Raw genomic sequence first — 18,927 nt, 5'->3', positions numbered from 1 at the left:
CATCCCTTTCCAGGTAGCTAGAGTCCGTGTTATCAACACCTCGATCTCTCCTTTATGCAACTTCATAAATTATTTCAAACAACTACACCAATATTCCCTTGCATCGAGCCGAAGATCATAGACTTAAAAATCAGAGCTAATTCATCATCATTTCATCCTCATCACAACGTGCAGGTCGCCTACGGGTGTCAAATAGAAAGACCTGCACTTGGCGAGCCGAACATGTCCTCGGACACTCCCGGCGCTAAAAGCCATACGCCATTTCATTTTTCAGTAGAGCCCTGTGCGGATATACAGAATTTTTTCCGCATCCGCTTCGCAACCGCACTTCCTTCATCCGCACCCGTATCCGGATCCGCAAATGGTTATCCGCATCCGCGAATTGCTATCCGCTGATATTGTAAATATTAACTACAGTACCTATATAACACCGAAGATATTGGAACGGGTAGGTCTGTTAGTATAATACCATAGTCCTGATACCTGGCATCAGACGCCCAGAGTCACAGGTTTATGAATGATTTTCACTTGCGACAATTACCGAAGTATTGACCTTTGTTACTTCCTTCCATTAATTGCGGCCAGGAGCCAGTTAGGCTTAGGTCAGATTTACGGCTTTGTGGTCTCACCATTCTCCCATACCACAGTCAACGGCCATCTAATGACAAGCAGAAGTAAGAGTATACCTGAGAAAAAAATAATAAACTTGATTGTCCGCATTCACGATTTGTTATTCGCCGATATTTTAAATATTATCAGCAAAATTATCCACACTGCCATACAGGTTGCACCCGCCGAGACAGTAACTTCGCAGATAAATCCGCGGATATCCGCATCCGTGCAAGGCTCTAGTTGTTAGCACTTTGAAAATTTTCACGTCTCTCAGGCCAGACGGCTTTTGATATCTTCCGAGTCTATCTCCCATCAGCTTCTAATACGGACGAACCCAGCTTCGCCCTCTCGAACAGTCGAATTGCGTGGGTTGGCTTCTGGAAAAGTTGGGGTATTTAAAAAAACCCGAGCTGGAAAATAATACATCATCGACTGCACATCATAATGACATCCTCCAGACAACTGGGTTAATTCTTCTTTAACTCACACCAGATATTCCGCCTATAATCACAATCACGATGGTGGTATTCCCTGAATATTCATATTCTTTCAACAGTCGCTATTAAATAACTTCACTGGTGACCTTTCCCGCACCGTTTAGAGATATGACACTGCCTCTTGCCATTTTCACTCTGGTGACTAGGAATTGTACTTCCTCTATGTTGGTAATTAACCACATTCTTCCCTATAGATTGAATTTTACCAAACGGTTTCATACATTCATTATCATTATAGACCGTAATGCCTTTCAGCGTTCAGTCTGCAAGCCTCTGTGAATTTATTAAACGTCGCCACTATCCTCCACTTGCAACTAATGCTGTGGCCACATTATTTAGTTCTATACCTCTTACCTTCAAATCGTTAGAAACTGAATCTAACCATCGTCGTCTTGGTCTACCTCTACTTCTCTTACTCACTATAACAGAGACCATTATTCATCTAGGTAAACTACCCTCCTCCATTCGCCTCACATGACCCCACCACCGAAGCCGGTTTGTGCGTGCAGCTTCATCAATCTAGTTCATTCCTAAGTCGTTATCTACTTATTCCGAGTGTCCTCCTGCCACTGTTCCCACCCGTTTGTACCAGAAATCATTCTCGCTACTTTCATGTCTGTTACATCTAACTTATGAATAAGATATTCTGAGTCCACCCAGATATCGCTCCCGTAAAGCAAAGTTGGTGTGAAAACAAACCGATATAAAGATAGTTTCGTCTGGGAGCTGATTTTCTTACAGAATACTGATGATCACAACTGCGAGCTCAATACATTAGCTTTACTACAGCTTGATTCAATCTCACTTACTATATTACCATCCTGGGATAACACACAACCTAAATACTTGAAATTATCTACCTGTTCCAGCTTTGTATCATCAATCTAACATTCAATTCTATTGAATTTCTTTCCTACTGACATGAGTTTAATCTTTGAATAGCTAATTTTCATGCCATACCAAATGCACCTATTTTCAAGTTCCAAGATATTAGACTGCAGGCTTTCGGCACAATCTGCCATTAAGACCAAGTCGTCAACATTGGCCAGACTAGTTACTATATTTTCACCTAACTGTATCCCCCCTGCCACTTTATACCATTCGGCAGATGATCCATGTAAACAACGAACAGCAAAGGTGAAAGATTACAGCCTTGTCTAACCCCTGTAATTACCCTGAACCAAGAACTCATTCTACCACCAATTCTCACTGAAGCCGTATAGTCAACATAAATGACTGCGATTGATTTTAATAATCTACCTTTAATTTCATACTCCCCCAGTATAGCGAGCATCTTTTCTCTCGGTACCCTGTCATATGCTTTCTCTAGATCTACGAAACATAAACACAGCTGTCTATTTCTGTCGCAACATTTTTCAATTACATTACTTGTACTGAAAATCTGATTCTGACAGCCCCTCTGTGGTCTGAAACCACACTGGTTTTCATCCAACTTCCTCTCAACCACTAATCGCAACTTCCCTTCCAAGATGCCGGTGTACTAAGCAATGAGATACCTCGATAGTTGTTGCAATCCTTCCTGTTCCCTGGTTTTTGTCCAATCTGAAGGTACCTTACCAACAGTCAATCCTAATCTTACTACTCTATGAAGCCATTTTTATCCCTGCCTTCGCACTACTCTCCACCATTTCAGGTCTAATTTCGTCTGCTCCTGCTGATTTATGACAATGGAGCTTATTTACAATCCTTTCCACATCCTCAAGCGTAATTTGACCAACATCATTTTCCTCCTCCCCATGAGCTGCGTTGTTCGCAACACCACCAGGAAGATTTCCTTTTGCGTTGAGAAGATGTTCAAAATATTCCCTACACCTCTCCGGTGATTCCCTGGGATCTATTATGGGTTCACCTGAATAACCCAAAACACTGTTCATTTCCTTTTTCCCTCCCTTCCTAAGATTATTTATTACTGTCCAGAAAGGTTTCCCTGCTGCTGAAGATGGTTATCCGTGGTTTCCAATTTTCACGCATGGCAAATATGTTGGAGTTCTACCTTCATTGAGGCCCCTGCCAACCCTTTACTATCCCTTTGGCCATAAGTCTATCTGTGTCGTTGCGACGTAAACCAAGTGGTAAACAAAATAAAAAACACGCCTTCCACCTCTCCTTCACAAAATGCGAGACTACGGTCCATGAAATCAATTAAGTTATCATTTTGGGTACAGGGAAGTCCTTCTCTCCGTTACATGGCGTATACACAAATGATACCATGTTTAAAATTCTTGGGCGTGTAAGCACCGATCTAAACAATCTCTCTTCCGCTCGATAACAGGAATGATTTCTGTTTCAGTAAAAGGACCCTCTCCACCGAAGGAATATGAGTTGAAGAACGGAGTGGGGTACTACAAGCTGCACACTACTGCTCTGACTTGGGAGGATGCAAGTGACAAATGCGAGTCTGAGGGTGCACGACTTATGATCATCAACTCTGAACGCGAAGCCAATGTAGCTAGGGAATACTTCGTACGAAAACCAGCTATCACCAACGCAACCAACGCTCTGTACTGTCACGTTGGTTTCCATAATCGTTTCATCAAAGGCCAATACACTACTTTAGATGGTAAGTTGTGCTTTTAATTTCAGCATGTTCTTGAACCGAAGAGCTGACAGTAGGCAATGGTATAATGATAAACGGGGTCAACAGTCAGGTTGTGAGTTTCACAAATAGGAAAATTCCTCTCAGTTTTAATTACTGTGTTGATGGGGTGAGAGTTCCTTTTGGGGATCATTGTAAGTACCTATGTGTTAATATCAGGAAAGATTTTCATTGGACTAAAAATAAATATGATTGTAAATAAGGGGTACAGATCTCTGCACATAGTTATGAGGGTATTTAGGGGCTGTAGTAACGATGTAAGGGAGAAGGCATATAAGTCTCTGGTAAGACCCCAACTAGAATATGGTTCCAGTGTATGGGACTCTCACCAGGATTACTTGATTCAAGAACTGGAAAAATATCCAAAGAAAAGCAGCTCGATTTCTTTTGGGTGATTTCTGAATAAAGAACAACGTTACAAAAATGTTGCAAAATTTGGGCTGGGAAGAATTAGGACAAAGGAGACCAGCTGCTCGACTAAGTGGTATGTTGCGAGCTGTCAGTGAAGACATAGCGCGGAATGAAATCAGCAGACGAATAATGTTGAGTGGTGTCTTTAAAACTAGTAAGGATCACAATATGAAGATAAAGTTGTAATTCAAGGGGACAAATTGGGGTAAATATTCATTTATAGGAAGGGGAGTTAGGGATTGGAATAACATACCAAGGGAGATGTTCAATAAATTTCCTATTTATTTGCAATCATTTAAAAAAAGGCTAGGAAAACAACAGATAGGGAATCTGCCCCCTGAGCGATTGCCCTAAATGCAGATCAGTAGTGATTTCATTGATTGATTGATTGATTGATTGATTGATTGATTGATTGATTGATTGAAATAAAACACGAATTGATAATTTATAGAAAGAAATTATTTAAGACTAGCAAATGTACCCGTGCTTCGCTACGTATTCTACATTTTATTCGAATATCGAAGTAAATACTATACATGCAGTAAATAAGATTGTTTTAAAACTGCATGTCTCTTAGCGTTATCTGAGAAACAGCATGGGGAGGTCCCCATACGCTGTTTCCAAAGTAAAGTGTTTGTTACGGATTTGTGATGATAACGACAGGCTCACTTACCTACTGCCATTCACAATCGAGTTGGGAAGTTTACATTATATTTGCAGGCCCCATTGCCTACTGCGTGGTCGCAATCGATTTGGGGAGTTTTCGTTACAATGGCAGCCCTCCTTTCCTACATCCAGAGAGATAACAGTTGAGGAGTTTCTATTATAATGGCTGGCAACTATCCTACTATCAGTCGAAATTGAGTTGTGCAGTTATCATTATAATGTCAGGCCCCTTTTCCTACTGCCAGGCAGCTTACTGCCAGTCACACCAAGTTGGTGAGTTTCCATCCAAATAGCAGGCCACTATGCATAATGCCAGTCACATTTTAGATGAACAAATTTCTTTATTATTGCGGGCACCCTTGCCTACTGCCAAACACAATCGGGTAGGGGAGGTTTAAACAAAACTGAATGCTCACTTGCCTTCTGCAAGTCAAATCGAGAAGTGAACTATTCATTACAATGGTAGGCCTTCATTACTAATGCCAGTTACACAGGAGTTGGAGAAGGACCCCATTCCTACTGCCAGTCAAAGTCGATGTGGGGAGTACTGATTACAATAGCAGACACACCCTTTCTAGATCGCTACAAATCGACATCAGTGAATATATGTATAGATCGACATACGAAAGTACATGCGTGTTTACAATATTGCAGACCTTCACTTACAAATTAACTGCTGCTAAACGTACGTCATATCGACAAAGGATTGCACCATAAGACGCCGGATTTAGTGGCCCAAATGGCTGGTCCTATGATATCTCATCTATTCTTGGGTCAGATTGAGTTAGAAACGTTGAACAGGGTAAAGTTTTCGTAAGATTATCTCACATTGCATTACTTTTCGGATAATTATATGACAGCTACATACATAGCATTTGGCTTACATATGACTACTGGGTAGGCCAATTTTCGTGAAGAGTTTGATGATTCTACATTTCCTATAAGTGATTGAAAGTATGAATTATGCACGTGAAAAGTCCAAATTTACTTAACATCGATTAATAGAGAAAAACAAAACGTAAAATGGATACAGATACGACAAAACGTCATAAGACCAAGGTTGTAGATCATTCCAAATTGAACGGAGTTTGTGTAATCCGTTATGTGATAGGACTTCCCGAAGGTCTGCACCATCATTAAAATTGCCTCCATATTTCGATATTCTTCGGGGATAAAAAGTGGAAGTTTTCCATCCGTTACAGGCTAAAACGATTAATTTTGTCAAATTTCCATTTCTTTTTCGTCTGGCAGATTATACCGAAATCTGGATTTTGGCGAGGAGGGTAAAAATTAGGACTTTCAGGAAACTAAACTAAAAAATATGCAGATGGTCATTATTATCACTTAAACGGATAGCTGTGCGAAAATTTCGCCAAATAGTCAATGTAGAGGCACACAGTCGTTACGATTTTTTATATACATAGATAAGGAATCTACTCCACGTACAACACCTTTTGGGCTATGTCCGCTGGACTTAACCTGCAAAACTGATCATTCATGATATCTCCCTTATTAATCCTCCTGACGAAAAAATGCACATGAAGAAAACGTTTTAAAGATGGAATTCGATCACGTCTGGTCGATTTCCAATCAGGTTGGTCTTGTACTGTATATATTGTGGAAGAGTAAAATCACCCTTTCGGTGCCCTATAAACCACCAGTCCATTCCGGGAACATGAAATGTTATTGACAATGTATAGGCACACAGTCGTTACGATTACCTTTGGACAGGTGGATGCTAAATGTAAAGTTTGATATCTTCGGTGGTTTTCAAGTTGTAAGAAATATGCTTTACACGTACCCGCTCTTGAGTTAAGTCCGATATGACTTGTGCCAAAAAAGTTCCGTTAATTATATCTCCCTTATTAATCCTCGTATCGTAATGATGCACATGAGAAAAAAAAAGTTTATAAATTAATTTCTATTAAGGCAGGTAGATTTCCACTAAGTTTGGTTGTGTATATTTTGTGGGAGTCCAAACTCACGGTTTCGGTTTCGTATAAACCCGCAGTAAGTTCAGGGATGTATAAACAATATTTGACCTAAAACCTACCCAAGGACAGGTGGATTCTAAACACGAAGTTTGGTGGAAATATATCCAGTAGATTCTAACACTCGCGTATACGGAGTAATTAAGGAAGAAAATAATACATTTAAGAAAGTTGAAATTAATAGAAAATGGATTATAACTGAGGACAGCCGGATAACGACAAATATGTAAATGCCAATTGAATGTATCGGAAAATCAAATGGGCCTCAATAAATTATGCTGGTGTGAGTTATGGATATAATAAAGTGGCAACAGAGGATAAATTTAGGCGCAGTGATTCTTGGGTAAAGAGATAAGATGACCAATGGTGTTATTACTTAATCTATTCGAGGACGGTTATAACTTCCAACGATATTCCGCCAATATCCCGCAGATTGGCCGATTGACGCCTCTCTTGCCTTCTACCACAGGAACAACCACAAATTTAAAAGCATGATGAGGAAAATGGCAATACGTCACTTCCCTGCTGGCAAGCAGAGACGTTGCCATGGTAACCTGTAGGTTCGTTGTCGGTCTGTCAGTCACTCAATGCAGAGCATGGTACCCGCAGAAAATAGTAAATTTCTCCGGCATGTGAGGAGTAAGGTAAATTATGAACATAACGAAAGTTGTTTGTAATGAAGAGACGTTTCACTTACGGTCCACGGAGTTTACAGAAAATCAATAGTATAAGAGAAATTGGAGGAAATCCACCTCCGTCTATTCAAAGATTGTAAAATGATATGTATATCGAAACCTTCCCCGGTATGTGTATACTCTAAATATGAAGTTTGGTTGAGATCTATCCAGCCGTTTCGACGTGGTGGTGTAACAAACAGACAAACAAACAGGCACGAACAGTAAAAACCACCGATTCGGTCTTGAGTTGACCTACAACGGATAAATATCTAAAAATTTGGCAAAACAAAAGGAATTACAGACAGCGGACCCCTTACAACTTTATTTATATAGATTTTCTAATGTAGTACTTGTTACTACAACGTTACTCTCTATCATTAGCCCGCAGGTTGCATCGTGGAATAACACCACTAAATATTATGTGCCTGTATATAAACCTCAATAAACGATTATGGTGGGCTCAATTGTCAGAATTGTTTATTTTGCAGTTTTCCTCCGATTCCTTTGGTTCGAGCTTTAATGATAAAACTCTGCTTATTGCTGGGCAGCTACTTTGGGCAAATTATAATTAGTCACTTTATCTCTATATGTGTCAGAGAGTGGGCCTCCAGTTCCTGAAAAAAATACAATGATTTTGTTTCCACTTATTGAGAATCTGAAGGAAATAACATGTACGCATCACTTGTTGCCGTCTCCACTAAGCGAAATAGTAAATTCTTAGTCATCTTCGTGATCTGTCGCTGTACAGATGCACAATACATTTTATGTCCAAGCTGTCAGCTCCTCCTTTTGTCACATTGTAGGATAATACATTATCTTGTAGTCCAGATAATGTTCAGTGTTCCTTTGTTACTGTACGTTGTGTAAATTTGAGTAATGTGCGCCTATTTCTTGCTGGCACATGAGAGAGTATGATCATTTTCTTGGCAAATTTATACAGACTAAAGCCCACGCCTTCTCATAATTTAATGGAGAGAAACTATCCATTTTTCTTCATGACAGCAAGAATTGTGAGATAATTACTTTTCAGTTTCTCTGTTATTTCCGCTGAGGTAAATCGGTTATCAAATGTGCATTCTTATAGGATTCAATAGCTTGAGAAGATTTGCTTAATGATAGGACTCTGCTTATTGATGTTCATGCCTCTTTGGGCGAGTTGCTGCTGTGAATATATTCTGAACTTTAGTGTCACCTTATGTTTTATCACTATATTCTGGCAGTTCACCAATGTCCAGTTCTTCCCCAGTGCGAATGTCATAGGCCCAGGTCATCTGTCACGTTACAAGTTTAGATGTAGTCATTGTATTGACACTTTGTCGTAGCACTCGCATACAAATTTTCAGCTTGTATTCGGTCGGCTTTAAGTCCAGCTCCGTGGTAGTAAGTATAATAGTCTTCGGTTTAAGGAGCCCTGCTTTCGATTTCCGGCCAGGTCGTTGATTTTAAACATAGCTCGTTAATTTCTCTACCTCGGGTTCTAGGTGCTTGTGTTAATATTAATTCAGATATTTATTTATATGCAACACATCACATTACAAACCACCATATAAACACACAATGATGGATACATTCATCAACATAGGTTTAGCATCAGGAAAGGCATCCGGTCGCAGCGAATTGCGGAAAAACTAAAGGAAAGTCGTCATCCAGTATCAGTTACGTTTTCAATTTGCAGACATTGACATCTTCGTTTTTCCAGTCGTTCATTTTTTTTTCTAGATACAACGTCATAAGCAGCGAAAGAAGAGGAATTCTGAATGTTTCTAAGCAGACTCTTTCGGGTAACAAATTGCACGCTGTTAAAGATTTTCATAGAATCTCTCTGAGGATGTACTTTTGGACGCCGTAACTGCAAAATAGTGTGACTTGCAAGTGTGCATGTTCCTCACAGATTCATTTAAAGGCCCGTTAGGCGAGTTATTCCTATGAACATAGTCTGAATTTTTGTGTCACCTTTCCTTCTACTATTACTTTCAGACAATTCAGCAATGTTCAGTACTTCCTCAGTGCCACTGTCATATTCATTTCCTGTCCCAATCTCATTCAGTATCACTGCCGTCCTTCTGCCATCTCGACCCCTTTTCGAAGTCATCAAAAATCTGCATGGAGTAAACCAACGCCAATTAACCCTCAGAGCAGAGCACTAATCGAATAAAAATCTTCGCCACATGATGTTACTGATAGTCATGCTCTGTATGTCCCTCTCCAACTTTCCATTTACCCCACTCTGTTCCATATACTGCAACATAAGACATCGTGTACAAGGAGAAAAGACTTGAAGTTCACTTTCGAGTGAACATCCGAGGACTAGCTTTGTGCTGTCCACCGCTCTTGAGCTTCGAGCTTGAGGTAAACCGGAGGACTACTAATGGCAAACCCGCGAATGAATGCGGGCCCCGCGGTTGGCAACTTTAAGGTGGAGGCAGGGTCACTGGACCAAAACTAGTCACTAACATGACAGATGGACTCCTCCATGAAGCCTGTGTAAGGTTCGCCGTTATGATGATATCATGGTGACGTAATGATGACGTCAAAGGTCATTGCACCTGATGAATCAGCACATTGTACAAATGCTGATTCAGCAAAATTCAAATCGCCCGTGCTGTACAGCAACCGGCTTTACGCCTACTATTACCTTCCTAGCTAAAATTATGTAGTCTCAATGAGATTCCTGTTCTTCTCTTTGAAGTGGACGCACTGCAATGCCTCTACAGTTTTTGACGTATTTACACATGAACTTAACGAATTTTACTGATTAGCAGTATTCTATATTGAAGCGTGCTTGAAATATTATTGAGAGCAGAGGGATATATTTAAAAAGCATCACTTATCAATATTGAGAGCAACACGTTGACCTATTCACAATCATTGTGCTGATAAGTAACTATAAGTATCTCGGTAGTATATCGCTAGCTATGGGTTTAAAATATTTAAAGAGAATCTCTCTTTGGCATTGCCTGCAATCACTAACGTGCCTTCTTATAATATCAGACCTGCATTCAAGAACGATAACTAATATAAAGGTCTGGGGGTATGTATTGAAACTACAGTCCTAAATGTCCTGTGTTCGACTCCCACTCATGTAAAATAAATAGAAATTAGGTGAGTTCAATTTCCAATCCAGACATTCTAGAAGAGGTTTTATGTGCAAGCAATATTGTTTTAGTTCTTCCATCCCAGCTGCATCAAGTTACCTTACGATTGTTTTGTTTCATAAAGAACGTGTATTTTATTATACAGATGTCTAGGATGTATCAACCTCCGCACTTCTTACGCCTTCTCATAGCTAAATATATCTTCGCCAACTTGAACGTTCAAATACACAGTTAGCATGATGATATCCTTTCTGTGCCTGATCTTCTATGTCTTCAAGGAGCTCTTTCTCCCCGTCATCATTGCACCTTTTCTATCGGACATATTCCTGAATTAATGTGAAAATGACATTTCCTACCTTTACCCTAGAATTTTTCATTCACAAAGGGGACATCTGTGATGACCTCAATGTCTTTGAGAAGCTCCGTACCCACACCATTACTTGTCTCCTTACTGTTACCATTCCCGTTAAAGTTTTAACCTCCTTTGAACTTCCTTGGGTTTGTCCGAGATAATTTTATTTTACTCAACACTATTAAAGTGTTCTCCTCCGTTCCATCATATCGACTATTTCTTCACCCTTGCCGATGAGTACAATCACGAATCTCTTTGATTTTCTGATTAAGTCCATTCTGAATAATGTGCCTCGGTATTTTTTCTTGAATTCGCGAGATGAGCTTCGGATTCCGAAAGATCATCATTTATTAGTCGGATAAAAGAAATGGGGTTTATATTGTTAGTATTATTTCGAGGCTCCTTCTTGCTTAGAAAGCAACGAAATATTACATTTATAATGAATCAGTATGCCTAAAATAAAGGAGGAGATTAATGCAAGCTTTACTCCCTTAGAGTTTGAAGATCCCTCTTCCTCAGAAACCAGTGGTTTCCTTCTTCACTTTCCCCAGAAGAAACGAACCGGATTGCTTCATCCACCAACAGTGTGGCACCAAACGTCTCCTCCTCCTTGGCAAGGAGTGCAAGCAAGGTTCTACTAGCAGGGAAGTTAGATCAGAGGTTTCTTCTTCTTTTTTTTTTTGCTAGGGGCTTTACGTCGCACCGACACAGATAGGAGTTGGAAGGAAGCGGCCGTGGCCTTAATTAAGGTACAACCCCAGCATTTGCCTCGTGTGAAAATGGTAAACCACGGAAAACCATTTTCAGGGCTGCTGATAGTGGGATTCGAACCTACTATCTCCCGGAAGCAAGCTCACAGCCGCGCGCCTCTACGCGCACGGCCAACTCGCGCGGTGATCAGAGGTTTCAAAGATGTATTAATTCTCCATCATTCATCCTTCGACCTGACTTGCAACACATAGCCTGGATTCGCAGCTTTGGGCCCAGGTTGGCAATAGATGAACAGCACCTAACAGTTCATCAGTTTAACTTCTATTTTAAGTAACAATGACACCAGATATATAGCACATGACATTTTATAAGTTAATCCATTACCCTAAAAATGCTGATACTAGATGTATAACAATCTACCAATTAAGCACCATAATAAATAAATTAAGAAATCATCCATATCGGAGGGAAATGTGTGTGTCGTAACAAGAAAATTTTACGAGAAAGGGCTTTTATCCACATTCAAAAAACCCTCCTGTATCCGAAATTGTGACTCATTGTAGCATTGTCAAGAAGCGTTGTTACTCTTAACATATGCACATATCAACAAGACACTTGATATGTTAAGTTCATTCGCCTGTTACTAAAGTCATCATAGACCGCTTGTAAATAAAATCATATTCATTTGGCTATGGCATGTAAAATATCTTCCTGTTCACTCGAACTCATAAAAGTGCCGGCGACGTAGTCAGAAAAAGCCAATGGGACAGTTATTCACTCAAACCTAACCGTATACCTTTGCCCACCCAAATATGTGTATAAAATTAGCAATAGTCCAAAGAAACGTGCTAACATGACGTCAGCATACGGAAAAGAACTACCAAAGACCTAATATGAGATTATAACTTCTTCAGACCATAGGTACAGCAAATTGTACCTTCATTTCTTTATTATATGGTATATGGCTGGTATGTGTGCTCTGACCAGTGATTATATGAATATATTTTTTTAACCCCTGAGTTCATGAAATGATCTCCAGAAACAGCTCATACCAAAGAAAGGCCATGCTGGACGGAAATATTCAGTAATATGCAGATGGATGACTGACAAAAGGAGCCTTCGATTAAGTTTATATTTTAATGCTATGTGGCTGTTGTAACCTTTTCACTTCCTTTCTGCATCTGCGTGTTTAATGGCTGCATTCAATATACAGTTTGTTTCTATATGTTTCAGGCAAACAATTTTCGGATTCTGGATACGTTAAATGGGCTCCTAACCAACCCAAGGGCGGCAATCATCTCTGCGCTGTGATCGACTCGACGGCTTCATTCCATGACTCTCTCTGTCATACATGGAAGTTTTTCTTCATATGCGAATACCCGGAAACATTTGACTCTTAATAAATGAATTACTTATCTCACAGTGAATTGACGGTGGAAGAGTATTTGAATTTGAGTTCTGAATCACGTCACATCATCAAGATTTCTCATGATCTATAGTGTTTTATATGACTATGTAATTAACAAGCTATGTTTTGTACGTATAGGGATAATATGTAATAGGATACCAAAGGGAAATGCATTCTTAGTACAGATGCGTTCTATGATCGCATGTATGTCATTGGTCATTACGGTCAATACAAAACATTTGTTCTGAAAATCAGGCTGTTGTGAGGATTGGTGGAAGAATAAAATTCTACGTTCCAAGGAATTACATTTTAAAAATAATCTTTTACGTCAATTTTTCATAGTTCATAAGAAACACTCATTAAACGGAATGGCATAGGCTGCAAATAATGAAAACAGTCTCCTGTCGATGATTTGGTCTCATTGATAGACCAATTTAAGAAGTTCAGTCTTATAATATCTGGTAATGTGGAAAAAAATAATCCAACATTGATCGGAATGGGCGAAATCTAGAAAAACGCAACATTCTCGTACAAAAAATAAAATAGGAAATAAATTTGGACGATCTGAAATTCCTACACATAATACGAGTTGAAGTTGCAAGCTCAGAGGGAACTTGCATAAGTGACACTTCATTACTGACACAGACTTATGTGGCTGCGGTGAACTGCAGACAATCCATCACCTCTTTTTCTGTGCCTTGTCTCCATCCTGATCCACAATGGACTTGAAGTTGGCTACTCTATTTGGAGGTGGTTACTTTTCGTACAGGTACTGTATAACCTCAGTAACTGTACACACTATTTCTCCTAAACTGTTACCATTCTATTTCTTCTGACGTTAAATTTTTAATACGTGTTCGCCCAACACGAATACAGAGTTAACTGGAAACAAAGAAGCAATTATTTTTAGAATTCTGAGGATTTACTTCATGCAAATGATGGAAAATTTAAAAGATGAATGTCAAGTAAGGATTACAAGTCTCACATAAATAAGAACAATATGTCAACGTCTCTATAGATTGTCTAGGGTTGGAATATTACCACCAACTGGAGCTTCCTAACATTGCTCATATTTCTGGGAGTTTATTCTCCCAGAATCACAGTTGAAAGCCATAAATTGAGAAATCAATATTTGTATAAGCACTAACGAGATGATTTTACACATGTTCAATAGTATTTTTAATAAAAAAATTAGTTTGTAAATGGGACCACCTTTAAAATGTACTATCAAAGGAAGTCTTCCCTGTGCGGAAGAAAATGTTTGATTCACTCCGGATGTTTTAATAAGTGAGAGGTACAGACGTGAAAACCTAAAGGTTCGCCCACTTAATGTGCAGTCCTGTGTAATATGTATCTCTTTCCCGAGCCATCTAAATGTCCTACAAAATTCCTTAATGAAATAAGCTTTTTATTGTGAACCGCTGCCCTGATAAAACATTCCTTTATGGAAATACTCTTCGCTGTTTTCTTTCATATTTGAAAGTAGTTGAGAATTGTGCTTCCTGGTCGCGAGTATGATCGTAGGTATGACAAGAATTCGACCTTCTTCTGGAGAGTATAATTAAAATTCGTGTTTTTATATTCTGTGAAAAAAATTAGAGAAAATATTCGGCATTTCAATGACGAACTTCCAACTAAAACTAAAATTAAAACAATCACAATTGAAGTTCATTTATCTCAGTACTCTGGAATCCAATCCCCGAAGTTGATCTTACACTTGAATAATGTACCTTTGAACTGCATTACTCGGGAAACGGGTGCAATATGTGACTTTTAAGATAAGGTAAACTAGTTCCTATTAAAATAAAAACAAACGAATTTTCTAATCTACAACTATACACTGTATACAAAATATTACGTGAATAATCAATCAGTATTCACTGGATGAAATGAACTAGGCGAATAAAGTACTCGTAGCTTCATGAGGTACAATGTGAGTTAACTGAGGGTTGTGCCAATAGCCCGCTAGACTCACACTACTTTCCAATCCTTGACGATATCTCCAGCGGACGGAATTAGAACATTGTTGTATTTAATTTTCCACTTGGAGTTCTCCTCTTGAAAATGAATGACAAGTTCAACACATGAAAGTATTGATCAAGATAATGAGCAGATTAATTAAACTAAAACTTGACTTGAAATTTTACGACAAATCACTGGTCGTCCTCGCAATAAAAAATTTCGAACGAGGCTATGTCAGGGTCACGGCCACAAGATTTGACGCACAATACGCAATGTACCATACCCATTTGCCTTGACTAACTTCACGTCGGAGTCTACACGAAGATCTTCCCCTGAGTCGTGGAAGTCCATTACGAATATGGGTATATACATGTATGTATGGGTGGATGTACATGTACACATGTAGGTTCATTACTCCTCAATTAAAATGTTTGTTCGTCCTTATTTCGCCAGTATTCATCCCATATGAGATATAACATCGATAATTAACGCAAGAAGCATGAAAGTAAAATACTTCATTGAGAACAACTATTATCTATAAAATGTATTTACTTATTTATATAAACTAGTAAGTAAGTCTGTCTTCGACAGTCAATTGGAAATTTCTGAATGGACTATTGATATAGACTACGAATAAAAGTTGCACTTTCCAGGTTTTATGCCGCATTCGAATGGAATCAAAACAGGTATTTTAGTACTTCCTTACAAACCATATTACGTGCAGTTGTAGCTCGGAGTTGTACTTTGATATCTATGGATCTGCGTACTCTCGGGAAAGCTACATACAACTGCCCAAAACACTGAAGTGGGGAGATATATACCAACAACAATGTTTATGCTAGTGACTTATTCATTGTGATAGAGAAGATTAAATTTGGAGGAAATTGGCAGCATTTAAGAACGAATGGCGTACACAGGTGATAAAGCACTTTCTTCCTGAAGCTGAGTCCGTCTGAAATTCTGCACGAAAGATACTTTTGTCTAGCTTCCGTAAATTCAGTCTTGTTCCATTCCGCAAACTAGCTTTATTAACTCATTAACCTTATGGAGTCAACGATAATACACTGACTTAGCAAATGTCATGGGATAGTCACCTAATAGCGTGTGGGGCCTCCTCCGGTCCTGGGAACTGCAGTGAGTCGCCGTGGAAGTGAGTCAACAAGTCCCTGGTAGTCCTCTAGACGCAGCTGACACCAAATCGTTTGCAGAGCGGCCGCCAATGCTGGTCTGTTCGTGGGTGCAGGATCCATGGCACGGAGCCTGCGTTCCTGTACATCCCAGATATGCTCGATAGGGTTCATATCGGGGCTTATGGGTGGCCATGGCTGTCGTTGAACCTCTGCTGCATGTTCCTGGAACCATTCCCGGGCGACGTGGGAGCATTTTGCGGCATGTTATTATCTTGAAACACCGCAGAACCGTCTGGGCTCTGGAAGGCCAAAAATGGGTAGAGATGGTCTCCGGGCAGCTCAACATACCGCGTACCATTCAAAGTCTCTTCCAGAACAACTATGGGGCCTATTCCATACCAGGAAAATGCACCTCAGATCCTAACAGAGACACCAGCGCCCTGGAACACACCTTCGAGGCATGCGGGATCCATCGCTTCATGTGGTCTGCGCCATACACGGTGCCTCCCATCGGCATGGTGCAGTTGAAATCGTGATTCGTCCGACCATATCACGTTACGCCATTGTTCCAGTGTCCGTCCCTGGTGACTAGGGGCAAATGCGCGTCGTTGTGCCCGATGACGTTGGGTTAACAGTGGCACCCGTGTGCGGCGCCGGCTCCCATACCCCATGTTCCTACGGATTGTCTACTGGGAGACGTGTCTAGCACGGCCTGTGTCGAACTGAGCCGTGATTTGTTGCACGATTGCCCGTCTGTCACTATTGACAATCCGTCTCAGATGTCGTCGGTCACGGTCATCGAAGCTGGCTGGACGGCCGGTCGTTCGTCTATTGTGGACGGTGACACCCGCATTCAACCATTCACGATACACTCTTGACACGGTTGATCATGTGAAGCCGAATTCCCGCACCACTTCCGAAATCGCACTTCCCATCCGTCTGGCACCGACCACCATACCCCGTTCGAACGGTGTCAGCTCACGACGACGTTCCATTTTACACCTATCACATGCACAGCCACAGTTCATAAGGTCTCCTATACAACTGCCACTGGCACAGGGGGCGTGTGGTGCGCAGACATCACATCTGCGCATCAGTGCTCCGCTATCCTATGATATTTGCTCAGTCAGTGTATACTGTTCTTGGTCACCTATCAAACTATTCAGAATCTATCGGTTGATGATTTTAACTTATTCGTTTCTTGGCCAAAAATTTTCCTGTCTTGGAAAAGAATGAGCTCTGACTTGGACGAAGGAAGAATCAAGTGAATCTCGTACAATATTTTAAATACTTTTTTGAAGAATTTTAATGCTGCCATTTGACCAAGTTCTCCGTTTTCGAGTTTTAGACCTCATTATCTAATGGTAATTCTTCATTTTTGGCAATAAAGTGGAATACTTAAGACTTGACGGGATAACACCTGTTCTGTAACAGTGAGGAATTACTGTCAGGCACTCTCTGAAGCCTGCCCCAAGCAAGATCACATTTCTAGCGAAAAGTGATCTGTTGTTCTTTGTAAGTAACTGGCCTAATGTCGAAAGTGCGTGACGGAGAGCCATCCTGCCATGTTCCATATAATTAACTCACTCTGTCTCATTTACTCCGAGTCTGCTGACAGTCTTATGTTACACGGCAGAGTCATGCGAATTTAGAGTCATATCTCTGTCTTACCTGTAACTTTACTCAATTCATCTTTCTCCAAACGCATCATTTTAGCTTCAATTTTTTGTCTGTGTAAGTGCATATTTTATCTTTGTCTATCATGCCTTTGTTTTCTCTGGCGCAGAGCCTGCTCCTGTCGAAGAGCACCAAGGGGTCTACTGATGGAGTTACGTCTCTTTCCGATGGGCAAATCACTACCAACAGAATCATATGCCCTCACTCCATATGAGCACTGCTTACTTGTTGAAATTTAATCCAGGCCATTGGCACGCAATCTAGTGATTTCAAGTTGTATTCCATCACCTCTCCAACCCTGCCAGCCAACATTATGATGGTAAAATCAATCTCGACGCATGGGACTCAAACGGTCGAAGCATGGTCTGAGACGATTTAACATTCCCGGCCATAAGACAGTCTGTTTTACTGGCGTTTAGAGGTAGAGAAAACTCTGCTTTTATACTCCAGAATGGAAGAAAATTATTCATTCAATTCACTGAAAGAGAGTATTTTTCACTAAAAAGTTAAAGAATGAGGGACATCCCTGTCTTGTTCTTGTAACACGAATATTGTACCAGTTTAAGTCTGTCAAACGCTATCGTTTTCTCAATATGCATGCGGAAAACAACATGACGATAGATATAGCTGTATACGAACGTCATTGTCCGCCTCTGTGGTATATGGCCAGTGTGATTATCTGCCACCTCCAGATGCCCGGGTTCGATTCCCGGCTCTGCCACGAAATTTGAAAAGCTTTTTTTTGCTAGTTGCTCTACGTCGCACCGACACAGATAGGTCTTGTGGCGACGATGGGACAGGGAAGGGCTAGGAGTGGGAAGGAAGCGGCCGTGGCCTTAATTAAGGTACAGCCCCAGCATTTGCCTGGTATGAAAATGGGAAACCACGGAAAACCATTTTCAGGGCTGCCGACAGTGGGGTTCGAACCTACTATCTCCCGAATACTGAATTTGAAAAGTGGTACGAGGGCTGGAACGGTGTCCACTCAGCCCAGGGAGGTCAACTGAGTAGAGGGGGGTTTGATTCCCACCTCATCCATCCTGGAAGTGGTTTTCCGTGCTTTCCCACTTCTCCTCTAGACAAATGCCGGTATGGTACCTAACTTATGGCCACGGCCGCTT

General features: G+C 40.5%; 1 protein-coding gene across 1 annotated transcript in view; it reads left to right on the top strand.

Moving 5' to 3' along the window:
• LOC136879057 (hemolymph lipopolysaccharide-binding protein) overlaps positions 1 to 13,339 on the top strand; it is a 36,636-nt gene extending 23,297 nt beyond the window's left edge. Inside the window, exons 4-5 of the mRNA XM_067152798.2 lie at positions 3,421 to 3,690; positions 12,863 to 13,339. Coding sequence (XP_067008899.2) covers positions 3,421 to 3,690; positions 12,863 to 13,029 — 437 coding nt within the window. The 3' untranslated portion in view covers positions 13,030 to 13,339. The remainder of the gene's footprint in view (positions 1 to 3,420; positions 3,691 to 12,862) is intronic.
• The last annotated feature ends 5,588 nt before the right edge of the window (positions 13,340 to 18,927 follow it).

The sequence above is a fragment of the Anabrus simplex genome, chromosome 1 (genome assembly GCF_040414725.1).
Source record: "Anabrus simplex isolate iqAnaSimp1 chromosome 1, ASM4041472v1, whole genome shotgun sequence".
NCBI classification, from domain to species: Eukaryota; Metazoa; Arthropoda; class Insecta; order Orthoptera; family Tettigoniidae; genus Anabrus; species Anabrus simplex.
Note: the sequence above shows the minus strand (reverse complement) of the source record. Positions and strands in the feature narration are given on the sequence as shown.